The sequence below is a fragment of the Mustela lutreola genome, chromosome 1 (genome assembly GCF_030435805.1).
Source record: "Mustela lutreola isolate mMusLut2 chromosome 1, mMusLut2.pri, whole genome shotgun sequence".
Taxonomy (NCBI): Eukaryota; Metazoa; Chordata; class Mammalia; order Carnivora; family Mustelidae; genus Mustela; species Mustela lutreola.
Genome location: NC_081290.1, coordinates 263,495,441 through 263,509,891, shown reverse-complemented (window position 1 = coordinate 263,509,891; position 14,451 = coordinate 263,495,441). Strand labels below are relative to the sequence as shown.

The 14,451-nt window shown below is 50.7% G+C and overlaps 1 protein-coding gene across 9 annotated transcripts in view; it reads right to left on the bottom strand.

Moving 5' to 3' along the window:
* PRR5L (proline rich 5 like) overlaps nt 1-14,451 on the bottom strand; it is a 146,112-nt gene that overhangs the window by 34,687 nt on the left and 96,974 nt on the right. For all 9 annotated transcript variants that reach the window (XM_059139987.1, XM_059139946.1, XM_059139961.1 and 6 more), the window contains one exon: nt 2,349-2,397. In XM_059139987.1, coding sequence (XP_058995970.1) covers nt 2,349-2,397 — 49 coding nt within the window. The remainder of the gene's footprint in view (nt 1-2,348; nt 2,398-14,451) is intronic.

Sequence of the window (14,451 nt, the reverse complement as noted above, 5' to 3'; positions counted from 1 at the left end):
TCCCTGGACAGGGGCTTTCTTTCCAGCAGCTGAGACATCGGAGCCAAGTGAATTCCAGGCTTCCGCAACATCTCACTTTGTCCAGATTTACAGTGGCCATTTTCTGCTCTGCATGTGTACATGCGTGCTTGTGCATGTGTGTCTCAAGTGATTGACATCTATCATTCTTTAAAAGTGCACCTAAAGGGCTCCTGGGTGGCTCAGTTGGTTAAGTATCTGCCTTTGGCTCAGGTCACGGTCCCAGGGTCCTGGGATCATGTCCCATGTTGGGCTCCCTGCTCAGTGGGGAGTCTGCTTCTGCCTCTCCTACTCCCTCCCCCTGCTGCTCTCCCTGCTTGTGCTCTTTCTCTCTCTATCAAATAAATTAAAAATCTTAAAAAAAAAAAAAAAAAAAGTGGGGGCTCCTGGGTGGCTCAGGTCATGGTCTCAGGATCCTGGAATTGAGCCCCGCATTGGGCTCTCTGCTTAGCAGGGAGCCTGCTTCCTCCCCCTCTCTGCCTGCCTCTCTGCCTACTTGTGATCTCTGTCAGTCAAATAAATAAATAAAATCTTTTTTTAAAAAGTGCACATAAAAATAGAAGCTTGTAAAAGTAGAATCTTGGTTAAAAAAATAAAAAAAGAGAATGCCTGTGTTTTTAAGACCTAAAACCTCTTTCAACTGTCTTAAAACTATTTTCTCCTAGGATATGGAATAACATCACCAACCTGAAACCAAAATGTTTTCTGTTTTTATGTTACTTTCCCTTTGAAAGGGATGGATGACACCTTAGAATAACAAACATGCATACATATAAATTTAACGACCACGTTACTCTGTCTTCCTCTGTGCTCATCTCTGTCCTGAACACTTGACAAACAATATCTAGTTAGTCCACAACAACCTCATAAGGTTTGGTCCTATTACCCCTGCTTTTATAGAACAGAAAACTAAAACACAGAGAGGTAAAGCAACTTGATCAAGGTCACACAGCTAGTACGTGGCTATGTCAGGCATAGTAATCTGGAGTCAGGTAATCTGGATTTAGGGGGCACGATATTGACCACTCCCTCCCCACTGTGTCCCCCCACTTCTCTCCCCACACACTCTGTGCTGAATGCTTTACAGGTGTTATTTCATGTAAACCATTCAACGACCTCTAATGTTTTTATTCCCATTTTACAGATGGGGAAAACAAAGCATCTTGCCCGAGACCACTCAGCTAATAAGTGAAAAGCCAGAGCTCAGACTTCACCAAAGTGTCACCTAGTCAGTTACTCAGTCAAACAATGTGTCCGTCCCCATGGCCTCCCCTGCCCCCATGAGCCTGTGGTTAGAATCAGGAAAACAACTTGTATTCGTCCTCTAACTGAGCCTGGAACCTTGAATTCAACAGCCCCGTAACAACAGGGTTTGGGATGTCAGATCCCCTGATCCAATGAACAGAACAGACCAGGAGGCTTAGAAACCAGAAATAAGTTGGCTGAAGGGTACTTATAGTTATGGTGACTTAGATGCCATCCATGGGGGTGCGAGGGAAGGTAGCTAGAGCAGCAATTCTCAAAGGGAGGTCTGGGGTCCTACGGGAGATCCTCAGACCTTTTCCACATGGTCAAAATGATTTCCTCAGTTACCCTAAGCTACAGCTTACCCCTTTTCTTGTACCCCCTCCATGAGTGCACCATGCAGTTTTCCAGAGACGACAAGACGGGCCATATCGCAACAACTGAACGGGAGACAGATACCAGGACCCGCTCTCCCCTCTGAGACCAGACGGAGCAGAGTCACAAGCCTAACACAACGCTGCTCTTCGGTGAGTTTATTCTGGAAAAGGTATCTTTCACAACAATGCTGTTTAGGCTAAGGGGTAATAGGTCTATTATTTAAATGAATTAAATATTAAATTAAATAATAAATTAATAAAATAATAATAATAAAATAAAAACATATAGATGTATAAATATATATAATATATAATATATAATACATAATATAAGTATATATAAATATATGTAAGTATATATTTATTTATAAATGTAGAAATAAAAAATAAAACAAAAAATAATATAAATAATAAATATTACATATTAAATGAATTAAATATTTTAAAGTTTTTCAGGTTTCATTTCCAATAGGGTAAAGACCTAGAGATAACCCAAGAAAGTGGTCATTTGTAAGAGCGTAAAGGAGTCGTGAGACTAAAAAGCCTGAGGGCTGCTGCCCAAGACCATCATGTCCATTATAGGAGGGGAGGGGCCACACTGACTCTGCACCTTCCGGGGACTCGGTGACCGTAATTCTGGATGCTGAGGGAACGGTACATGCATCCACGTATTCTAGAATGACGGATACTCAGACCCACGCAGCTTACCTGGAAATAGTCCGTAATGAATGATCCAAGTTCACTCTTCAGCAGCCTCCTGGGGAGAGAGAAACACTGTCAAGTAGTCCTGGATGGAGTTCCCCAGGTCTTGTTCACAGATGCATGACGACAATGGAGTGCTCCCCAGTGGCACAGGGACCAAGGCTAGGTCTAAGAAGGGAGTGTGTTAGGCTCTCGTAACCCAAGAGTTCTTAGGGAATTCAGGCAATGGAAATCCTACAGGGGATCCAGGCAGCCACATCAGATTCTTTTTTTTTTTTTTTTTCTTTTTTTAGAGAAAGAGAAAGAATGAGTAGAGGGAGGGATAGATAGAGAGGGAGAGAGTGAATCATCAGCAGGCTCCACACCCAGCGAAGAGCCCAACACGAGGCTCAATCTCACGACTCTGAGATCACGACCCAGCCACTGGACATTCTAATAGGGTTGGTAGAGGCAAGCCCAGGGCACCTGGCTTCACGTGGAAGCGGGGGAAAAAAAAAAAAAAAAGCGAAGAGGAGAAAGACCATAATTTTAGAATCCTCCATATTTGTAGACTTTATGGTTTAAACCACATCTGTCATACATTCTTCAACCCATGATTGTAAAATATGTGCGAGAGGAAGGTAATTATTATCCCTCCTATGCAGATAGAGAAACGGAGGCTCAGAATAAGCCAGTGGCAGAGCTGAGACTCAAACCCAGGCCTCCTGCAAATTCAACATCTTTCCCCATAATCCCACCCGGCCTCTCCTCCAAATCCATCAGCTCATTCAGCTCCATGCCGTGGCTGGGCTGGTCTTGCTGCCCATCCCGGAGGGACTGAGGAAGTCCTTCAAAGGCGACGACAACAGGGAAAAGGGATTCTACTGACCCAGCCACAAACATGTATTGAGCTGTCCTTCACGTGCCAGACACTGTGGTGGCACCTGCTACCCGGAAATGAGCACAGGAGGTCTCGAGGCTCACAAACACACTCGCAAGATGACTTCAGAATCTCAAGAGCTAAAATGACTTTTTATTTTTTTATTTTTTAAAAGATTTTATTTATTTATTTGACAGACAGAGATCACAATCAGGCAGAGAGGCAGGCAGAGAGAGAGAGGGAAGCAGGCTCCCTGCCGAGCAGAGAGCCCAATGCGGGGCTCCATCCCAGGACCCTGGGATCATGATCTGAGCTGAAGGCAGAGGCTTTAACCCACTGAGCCACCCAGGCGCTCCTAAAATGACTTTTTAAAATAGAGGTCTTGGCACCAGCCCCTCTTCGCCCCATGACAGTCATGGGACTGACCCCCCCGCTTTCTTTCATTGGATCCAAACAAGGTGAGAAAGCTAAAAACAAGAATAATTCATTCCCCAGACCTGGGGCGTTCCCTAGGGGGGTACGCTCTTCCCCGCTTCAAATGATGTCGCTGACCCATCCCACCAGTCATGGTCATGAAGGGGCAAATGCTCAGGCTTCTGACAACACCTGCTGGGTATCACCCCCCACCCCAACAATGTGTTCCCACATGTCGCTGGAGGAGAAACAGGAAGTCACAGCGAGGTATCATTAGGGGCAGACCACAGATGCAACAGGATTGCAAAAGAAACAGAGAGAGAGCTCCATGGTCCACATTCTCATACCAGAGAGACCCCTGGAAAGCTGCAAACACGTGCTGAGCTAGGAAAATACCTTCCTTGGCCCACAGCTGAAAATGTGCATGTGATGGATACTGCATTCTGAGACCTAATATCACAGGGGGCTCCTGGAAGGCCACCCCACAAACACAGCCCAGCAGCTCGCCCCGTTGTGGGCCCCTCTGACAAGAGGCAGGGGAACCTGCATCAGTCAGCAGGCCAAGGGCTGGTCAGTCACCAAAGTTCCTGGAGGCTAGAGGCGTCTCTCAGGCAGAAAAGAAAAACCAGTGGGGAGCCCCAGGTGCAGGCTTTAGAACAGGAAGAGTCAGGGAAGCCGCTTCTGACTGCTGGAGGGAGAGGCACCTCCCAGAAAGGTCTTCATGGCCACCAGGAAGCCTTGAAACCCAGAGGAGGAAGGCAAGCTTCTTCAAGGAGGGGACAAAGAAGCCCTAATAATAACGGGCTACCCTGAACAGAGCTTCCCAAGCACTTCTTGGGTCCCCGTGACACTGAGGGACGGACACGGCTTTGAGATCAAGTAACGGGCTATGGAATTGGTGTCCACGAGCAATCCGTGCTGGGACACTGCTGGTGAAGGTGTTCCGGGGGAAGCGTAGTCCTTTGAGGTCAGCTGCTATGGGAAACCCTCCCGGAGCACCGTGGAGAAGGGACCCATGTCAATCGTTCATTAGACTGGATACGGTCAGCAGGTGATTACTGCCCAGGGTCGCTGCTGTGCTCGGAGCATCCCCACACTACCCAACTGAGGAATCTGGGAAGCATGGTCCCGGACTGGTCAAGGGAGGCAGAAAGGCTGCACCCACAGCGAGGGGAAGGTACAGCATCTTCCGGTCCCGCCAGGGCTGCCACCAGGCATGGCCACAGGCAGATGCTGCAGAGCATTGCGGAGAGACAAAGCTTGCAGGGGGGTGGGGACCGGCTGATAAAGGAGCAGAGGCTAAGGAAGGAACTTGACACAACCAAGACAAGGACAAACTTAGAAGCTTCAAAAAGACTGAAGCTTCTAAGACTGGAGCTAGAAGCAGCCACACCAGGAGCAGCACGATGGCGATGGAGAAGACTGAGCGGTGGAGCTCGGAGATGCTTCCACCAAGCTGAGAACGTGGGAGGACCCTCAGCCCTTTACTGAGGAGGAACCAGACAGAGGAATCTGCACGACAATCCGCCTTCTACCCTTTCAACCTAATTAATGGATTACTTCTGCTCGGGTATGGTAAGAGAACCAGACGTGTGCTCTTTCCTCAGTCCCGAGTTCAAACTCCTGTCCACTACGTCTTGTGATACAGATGAAGCCGAAAGGAATAGACCCCCTTGGATCATTTAAGTCAATGTTCTGTTGTCCTGAGGAGGAGAGGGGCCAATCACTAGGCAGTTCTGTCCCTTACAAAACCTGTCCTACTTCCGAGCATGTTATGTGTTAGACAAGGTCACTGTATCTATGTCCAGAGTTTTTGCTGCAGCAAAATATAGGAATCATCATAAACGGGCACCAATAAAGTAATCACAAAAAATTATGGTTCACTCGTACAACGGAATTTTATGCAATGGTTAAAAAAAAGAACTCTAATGATACATAAAGATCTAGGTTACATAAAGTCTTAAAAAATGGAAGATGCTGAAAGGTGTATATAAAATGCTTCCTTGTGGAAAGATAAGAGAAAAATAAGAATATGTATTTTTATTTACAGAATATGAATTAACTCAGGTGTCACATCTGTTCTTTGAACTTATTGCTCTGGAACAGTGATGTGATTTGGTTTCCAATAGGCCCTTTGAACTGAAATAGACAGCACCTTGATTTTGAAAACACACCAAGCATGTATGCATTTTAAAAATTACATATAAATGCACTGGGTTTTGTCCCCTCCTCTCCATCTCCCCAAGTAAGGAGCTGGAGAAAGTTGCAGCCATTACTGGAAATTAAGCAGAGCAACAAATCACGCCAGCAAACTTTATTCCCTGAAGTTAGGAGGAGATAGAGATCCCAGTCTGTGGACCTCCTATAAACTGCTGAGTGCCCCCAGCTGCTTGTCCATATATATGTTCCTTACCTATGCATAAAGAAGTTCTGGAAGAATGTCCAATAAGCTGCTGTTCTAGTAATTATCTTTGGGAGGGGTACTGAATGAGAACTGGATTTCTGGGGTATGGGAGATTCTTTTTTTTTTTTTGTTTAAGATTTTATTTATTTATTTGACAGAGAGAGAGATCACAAACAGGCAGAGAGGCAGGCAGAGAGAGTGGGGGAAACGGGCTCCCTGCTGAGCAGAGAGCCCAATGCAGGGCTTGATCCAAGGACCCTGAGATCACGACCCAAGCCGAAGGCAGTGGCCCAACCCACTGAGCCACCCATGCGCCCCAAGATTCTTTATATTATAGCTTCTTATTTATTTAAAATTTCTCTACCCCATGAATCCTATGAAAAAAAAAAAAAAAACATAAATTTAATTAACAAGAGCCACCACCAGAGTTACCACCAAATGGCCTGCAGCCGAGAAGGAATTCTGGGAAGGAGTTCCCATCAAGGTTGCAATGTCAGGAAGCGGGTGGTCCCAGGGAACCCACCTCAGCCTGGCAGCCTGAGAATTCAACTCAGAGAGAGAAGTGGGGAGGCAGCCAGAGCTAGCCCAGCCACGGGAGAGCAGACTGTCGCTGAGTCACCGCACAAGCTCCAACCTGTTTCTATTCTCGGTGTTTATTCTGCTAGCACTTGATTTACAAGGAAAGAGTACTTCTGAAAAACATGATCTTAGCTGAACTGAGAGAAAAAGGGATTTTCCACCCCTCTGTCTTGATACACCATCTTCAGGGGAGGACTCGGCAGTAGCTCTCCTCCAGAGCCACCGAGAGAGACTAGAGATCCACGAATTCATTCACCGAATCACAGCCGTTTCCGGAACACCTGCTGTGTGTCAGACACCGTGCGAGCTGCTGGAAGGGATGAACAGAGTCTGGCCAGAGATTTCTCCCTGCCGGGGCCACGGTCTCATGAGGCACAGGAGCCCCATCTTCTCCAAAAACAGACACTACGAGCACCAAGGCGTTAGAGGTGCACAGACCTAAATTCACGGAGAGTCCACTCACCCTCTAACCTTCCTCGCTAACTTCGCCAGTAGAGTTTGGAAAGCACCAGAAAGGAGAGCAAAGCAGGAGGAATGACAACAGAATTAACGAGCCTGTGGTTTGTGGTTCCCTAGATCCGAAAGAGGTGAAAACTCTCATTGACTCCAAGCTCTAGGCTGCGTGTTCTGGCTAAGGCACAGGGGGCTGAGACTCTGGCAGCCCCTCTCCCCCAGGGAATTTTCTCTGAAAAGAGGAATGTAATTCCTTATTGGAACAAATAGATAAGAATAAGGAATCAGCAGTAAATGCTCCCCGGGATGGAACAGGATGATTTTCCCCCAAACTGAAGGTTTCCAAGCCCAGGCGCCAGGCGCTGTGGTCCACAACAAACACAGCAGGTGCTTCCTCCTGTAAGCCAAACAGAGCCACCGGTGGTGGTAGTGGCTCCACTTCTTATCCACAAGGAAACCGACCTCAGAGGTCAGTATGGACAGAGAGGAGAGGGGCCTCGTGGAGCGTGAGGACCGGGACTGAAGCCCGCTGTCAGCGATCACCCCTGCAAGTCAGCATCACCGGTCAGTCCCTTGGCCCGGTCCCCAGCCGGAGTTCAGAGGTAACGAGGATACCACTCTATGGACTACCGCAGGGGTTAAAGGAGTTCATCCTGAACCGGGCAGTTCCCAGAACAGGCCTGAGGCACCCGAAGCCGGGCAGGTGTGTGCCACCCAGGGCTGCGGACCTGGACGCCCACACTCCCAAGAACCTGACCCAACGGTTTCTCTGCATCTCCTTTGGAGCACGGCCGGACCAGCCCATTCCCAAGCCTGGCAGGAAGGGCCCCGGTGAAACTCATGGAGGAGGCCGGCCGCGGGGAGCCAGACCTTACTGAATGAACGAAGGGTCACAAAGGGAGGAAGGTGGGCGCGAACTTGGGGGAAAAGGTGGCTTGATGAAGATGGAGGGGACATCCCGGCTCACGGGGCTCCAGCTGCGCCCATGTCACGTATGAGGCTTCCAGGCCAGGCCTTGTGTGCAAACAGCGTCCTGCCGCTAACCAGCAACAGCAGCAGCAGCAGCAGCCCCAGCCTGAGCTGGAAGGAGGAAGTGGGGACCCGGGAGTAATGGCAGAGGATGCTCATGCGGACCCAACCCAAAAGGGAACAGGGCACGACGTTCAGTCAGAAGCCAGAAAGGCCACAATAGGGGAAAAAATGGGGAACCACACACTGGCCTGTATTATCTCACCCTTTCTCCCCTCCCAGGCTGACTGGGCGCGACATCACCCCAGATGACAAGATTTCCTGTTATTACACAGACCCGCCATCTCGCCCCTCACTGTCTTGTCAACTCAACTTCCCACTTCTGTGGGCCTGAAGAGTAAACAAGACCGGGCCAGAGCCGGATCCGGGCTGGTGGTGGGGCACGGGGACCCCGAGGGGGCAGGTGGCCCAGGAGCGGCCCAGAGGACAGAGAGAAACCACCGCGGGTAGAAGCCACCATCTCCCTGGCACATGGGGAAAGACCCAGAGCAGCCAAATCCCAGGGGAGGAGGCCGTGGTTCCGAGACAGGCGTCATGGGGCTCGTGGTTCCCAGCATCCATCAGGACGGCCGGAGGAGCCGTTCGATATTCCCGCAACTAACTAGGGGCTGCCCCAATACTCAGGCCCCCCAACCCAGCGCCTTGGCAGGATCCAACCCGACCTCCTCGTGATCCAGGCCTTGTTCTCAATATGGTAGCTGGTCAGTACCCTCCAATCTGAACCCCAACCTGACTGCTGACTCCCCTGAAGATCACTTCCCTCGTTTCTGCAACAGAACACTCTTTTAAGGAGGCAGCATCTTTAAGCACTTACCTGCCGATGCCGCTTTCCTCCTTGGGTCCATTTTACTGGGGACCACTGGAGGCGATGTCCACGACTCATGTAAAATAAATGCAGGGACCCCCATACCTCTTGCTTTCCTACACCCTAAGCGGGGAGTGGGGACAGTAAAAAAAGATGGAGACAACCAACAGAGAGCTTCCACGGGCCTTCCTTTTTTTTTTTTTTTTTTTAAATGTAATCTCTACACCCATTGTGGGGCTTAACCTTACAACCCCGAGATCGAGAGTCACAGATGAGAGGAGGCTGATGGCTCAGAGCCTTGCCCGGGGCCCTATACGTAGATCCTCACCCAAAATGAGGCCGACCTCAAAGTCAGCCCGTGGTACCCCACTTGCTCACAGGGGCAGGTGGGTAAGACGGGTGGAAGACACAGGTGGGCATGAACAGGGGGCGCTGCAGCGCACCCCCTGAAAGCCAGCAGCCAGGCCTTGGCTCCCACTGACCAGTTCCAGGCCAGACTACACTTCCAGTGTTACCCGATGTGAACTTTCCAGAGAGGCTTGGATTTTCAGGGGAGACTCAAAACACCGTACGGGCCAACCGCCACCACAGGGGCCAGCCCCAGAGGTTTCTGATTTGTCACTTCCCTCTCACTACTCTTCCCGCCCCCAAAGTCAAGGGTGTGTATCATCCAGAACAGACACAGGGACAACACATATACTCAGGCAGAACCATCTGGGCTGAAAAGAGACTCCATCGTAAGCCCTCCCAAAGCAGGGTCCTCAGAAAACAATGCCTCGCCTACCTCAGGATCTGGTAGTGAATCTATGTCCTATACCCAGGGGCGTCAGGCCTAGATCTAGACGACGCAGGCTCTGCGTTCCTTTTGTAGCCTGCTTACTCGGTGTTTAAGAACACGGGAGACTCGGGTTCAAATCCCAGCGTGGTGCTGACCAGCTCTGTGACTCCGGGCATGTTGCCCCGGTTTCCTGCGCCTCTGTGTCCTCATCCGTAAGACGGGGATACAGGACCTGCCTCAGAGAGCTGTGGGGAGTTCTAGAAGAACGGCCATATTGAAAGCATTCAGAATCGAGTCTGGCACACACTAAACCCGACACAAACGTCTGCCATCGTCATCACCTCCGGGAGCCTCGCCTCAGACCCTGCCAGCCTCTGGGCCGCATCCAGACTCTGCTCCTCCCCAGCTCGTCCCAGCGCTTCCCCCCATGTGGCTGCGGGTCCCACGACCCAACCAACAGACTCCCTCACAGAGATGGGAAAACCTGATGCGTGCATTTCCCTTTGGGGCATGGAGGGGCTCAGGCAGCCAAATGACTCAGGAGAAGGGCGTTTCAACTCAGACCCGTCAAAGACCAAGCGCAGTTCTTGGAACCTCTTTCCTTGAAAATCTCTGGGGTTTCCTCCACGCCGCCTCCCTCCCAGCAAGAACAGAAGCGGCGTGGTTGGAGAAGAGAAGGAAAATGTGAGTTTTCTGCCTCCGGCCAGCTGCAGATAACCCATCTCTGGCTTCCGGAAACCTGGCCTCTGAGCATTCATTAAGGCAGAGGGAAAAAAAATGCTTCCAGGGGAGGAGGGGGCGGGGTGGGAAGGCCTGGAGACGGCCGTGGCAAGGAGGTTATATCCCGACTGACCCTCACCTGCTCATCCTCTAGATTTCAACATCCTCCAACTATCACCTTCCCCCCAAAAATTCCATGCTCCCCTTTTGGACTCCCCCGGCACCCTGCCTTGTGCTCGTCCCCCACTGCACACACGGTCTTTGGCGAGCTCACCAAACCCAAACCTCAGACCCAGATGTGCCCCTACTGCCAAACGGCAGCCCCATCAGCATTGAGGCCGGGGACAGGATTAAAAACCACATTGATGCCCCCTAGAGAGTTTATACTAAGAGGACCTCCAAGTACTCACGATCACGTACTAACCCTACCGCTACAAAGAAGGCCAGGGCTGGCCGTGGGGACGTGGGGACGCTGATTTCGGCTTTGATTCTGGACTTGGACGTCCATCAAAGTTTATTACCGTTTGGCTAGAGTAGAACAGAGAACGGAGTCATTTCCTCTCGTTCTTTTCTCGGCGGAAAGGACAAACAGCTGGCTCCTTGTAAGCACCCAGCCTCACCCAGACCCCAAGTCCAGCACATTCTTGGAGGAGCCCATCCTGGACCTCTCTTGTTCAAAGTGAGCTCACTGCATCCGAACTGCTGGGGGGGGGGGGGTCTTTAAACAACACCGCCCCTGCGGCAAGTCACCACACTGCCCTGTGCTCTCACACGTGGTACTCGTCCATCAGTTATCACTTTACTATCACCACCATTTCACTAGGATAGGCGCCGTAATGGTTAAAGTATTTACGCACTAGACCCTGCCCTCGTGACGCGTTTAGCACCATCTTGTTCCCCCAACCACCTTGAGGTTGATGCTATTACTATCCCCGTTTTATGGAAGGAAAAACAGAGACCGAGAAAAACAAAGGAACTTGCCCAAGGTCACACAGCTGGTCTCCTCTTGATGCCCAGTCTCTCTGAATCTGGGCACGACTCTCTTTTAAAATTTTGTTTATTTATTTGACAGACAGATCACCAGTAGGCAGAGAGGCAGCGAAAGGAAGGGAAGCAGGCTCCGTGCTAAGCAGAGAGCCCGAAGAGGGGCTCGATCCCAGGATCCTGGGATCATGACCTGAGCGGAAGGCAGAAGGAACCCACTGAGCCACCCAGGCACCCCTAGACACGACTCTTAACAAGTTAAAAAATTCTACTGGACCTGGCACAGATCTTCTGGCACAAAGACCTATCACAACGGACTACGAAGCGGGCTGGAGAATCACGGGTCTTCTCTCCCTCCACATTCTCTTCCCTATGTTCCTTCTGTCCTGTGCCCCCGCTCCCCCCCATACACCCTCCGCACTGGACATCCCTCCACCCTGCTGGGTTTATGGACCTACTTCCAAAAGAGAAAAGAAAAGGAAAACCAAAACCCAAATGTCTCCACGAAGAGCAGCAGGGCTGTTCTGGCATCTTAATTGCTGAAATGAGGGGCAGCTGTGTTCATTCCCACGCAGGCACCTGCAGATGTGGGCACGCGTGCGGGCCGGCTCACCTGACTCCACTGCGCACCTGACTCCACTGAGCACCGGGCCACACCGACACCTGGCACGCCTAGCACGTGCCCAGTCAGGCTCTGAGCCTCTGTGATGTGACAACCCATCTCCACACTAACCACTCTCCTGGAGAAGGCCAAGAACGCCGGCAGCTGAAAGTCTGGTTTTTGACAGCTTTGACGTCTTCCGGGCTCACGTCACATCTGGGCAATCAGTGTCAAACCCCAACCACGCATATTTCTCACTGGCCGGAAAATTGCTCAAAACATAGGAAAGAACAGCCAGTCCTGCCCTCCCGTTCCCCAGACCCAACAACTGGAAAGGAGTAGAGGCGGGGGCGGCAGGGGTGGTCATGCTTCTCAGAGGGGGGTTAAGAATCATAGCACATGATGAAAGACGGGGTCTCAGGGGCCTCGTGAAAGGAAAGCAGAAGACCAAGACCATCCGTTTAAACTTTCTTCCAGTCTGGAACCTCCGACTCTAGGAGGTGGTACTAAGAACATAGGTGTTGCTCCAGGCTGACCTGTGTCCCTGCCAAGCTCCTGTGTTGAAGTCCCCCCCTCTCCCTGTGCTGGTACTTGGAGATGGGGCCTCTGGAAGGTCATCTGGTTTCCATGAGATCACGAGGGTGTGGCCCTCGAGATGGGATTAGTGACTTTATTAGACGAAACGGGAGAGCTTGCTGAGCACAAAGGGGCGGAGCCCTGGGAGGACACAGTGAGCGAGCAGCGAGGACCTGGGCTCTCCGCTGGAACTGAAATCTGAGGGCGCCTTGACCTCAGACTTCCCAGCTTCCAGACCGGCCAGAAGTAAATGCCTATAGTAGAAGCCACCCGGCCTGTGGCACTGATGACAGCAGCCTGAGCCGACTAACACAGGTGTCTGAGACAGGCGTTCAAGTCCCGACTCCGCCCTTTCCATTGCTGGAGGACCTCGGACAAGAGTTATTTTATTTTCCTTATCCACACGTTTATGGATAAACTACAAGAACAACAGTTACCTCACACGGCTGTGAGGAGAGTCGGCTGTGAGGAGGGTTGAGGGGGCCGATGGAGGTGAGAGGTGCTCCATGCTTTTCCAGATGAGCTCCCTTCCCCCATCATGTGAACTCGGTGCTAGGCCAGCCCTCATCAGCATGGCCTTCACGCACGCTGGGGCTCCTCAGGTCAACACACAGCCTCTGTCCCATTCAGCCCACAGATACGTTTTGTTTGACCTGCACTAATGTTTGGGGGAAATTTGGATTGTTTATTAACATTTAAAAGCCAGGAAATTTCACATAAAAGTCTTAATTTCCGGTTGAGAAAGAGGCTGACATGGCACCCGCCCCACGTCCTTCCAGGGCGATCCACAGTCCCCTCTCCACACAAGGGCAACGCTCACCTCTGTGCCTCCAGCCAGCCTCCCACATTCAGAAGACTTGCTGGGCACCTGCAGGCCTCTCAGTTAGCAACAACCCCCCAGGGATAAGAGGTCTGGTGGAATCTTCCGGGGCTGCCCACAAACAAAGATTTTAAGTACAATTTCAGGATCGGTCTCCCGAAGTGAGGAACAATTAGCACGTTCCTGAGTCACTGTTTTATTTATTTATACTTCCACTTTGAGCTAAAGAACCCTCCCGGGGAGGCCAGGATCTTAGTTCTTGGAGTAAAATAAGAGGGGTTGGCTGACCCTGCTTTGCCCCTGTCACTTGACTTCTTGGGGCCTCAGTTTCCTTCTCTGTAAAAGGAGGCCTTGGGCTAGACCAGCTCTATTGTCTCTTCCCTATTTGGGTAATTACTATGTGAAATTCAAGCTCCTGGGTAGAAATTCAACACACCTCAGTTTACTTCTGAGCCCCAAAGGTTTTAATGAAAGCAGAGCTCTTAAAACACCTCACTGACCCTCAAAACACACAACTTTACTAAATGTAAACAGGACCCAAACAATGGCCGTGTTGATTGTTCCGCCCACTCCAGGGCTGGGTCTTTCGCCTTGATGTTCTGCACTTAACACACCAGATAAGCAAGAACACTAGGACATTAAAGGGCCTAATGTGCAACCTCCTTCCCCAGCTCTGGGCTTGTCTGTCTCTCTCTGTCCTCATTTCCCAAAACACAAACCTGACCGTACCACCCCCAAACCTCGGGCAGTCTTTGCTTGTAGGCCTTTTCTTGGTTTCTTGCTCACTGTCACCACAGGACCTTTGTACCTGCAGTTTCACCTGGTGAATTCCCACCGGTCCTCCAGAAGATGGAACAAGCAGGACATCACTCCTGGCCTTGACAAGATGGGAGTCATAGAGATGTGCTTTCCTCACAGCAGCTCTCACAACAGCACTTTTACATTTTATAGGTATAATTAGTTGACCAGTGATGGTCCCCCCGACTGAATACTGAAATCACAGGACAGCAGGGTGCACCTCGGTCTTTGCTCAGTGCTGTCTCTCCAGTGCCTGGCCAATAAGCAGCACTCAAATATTTGTTGAAGG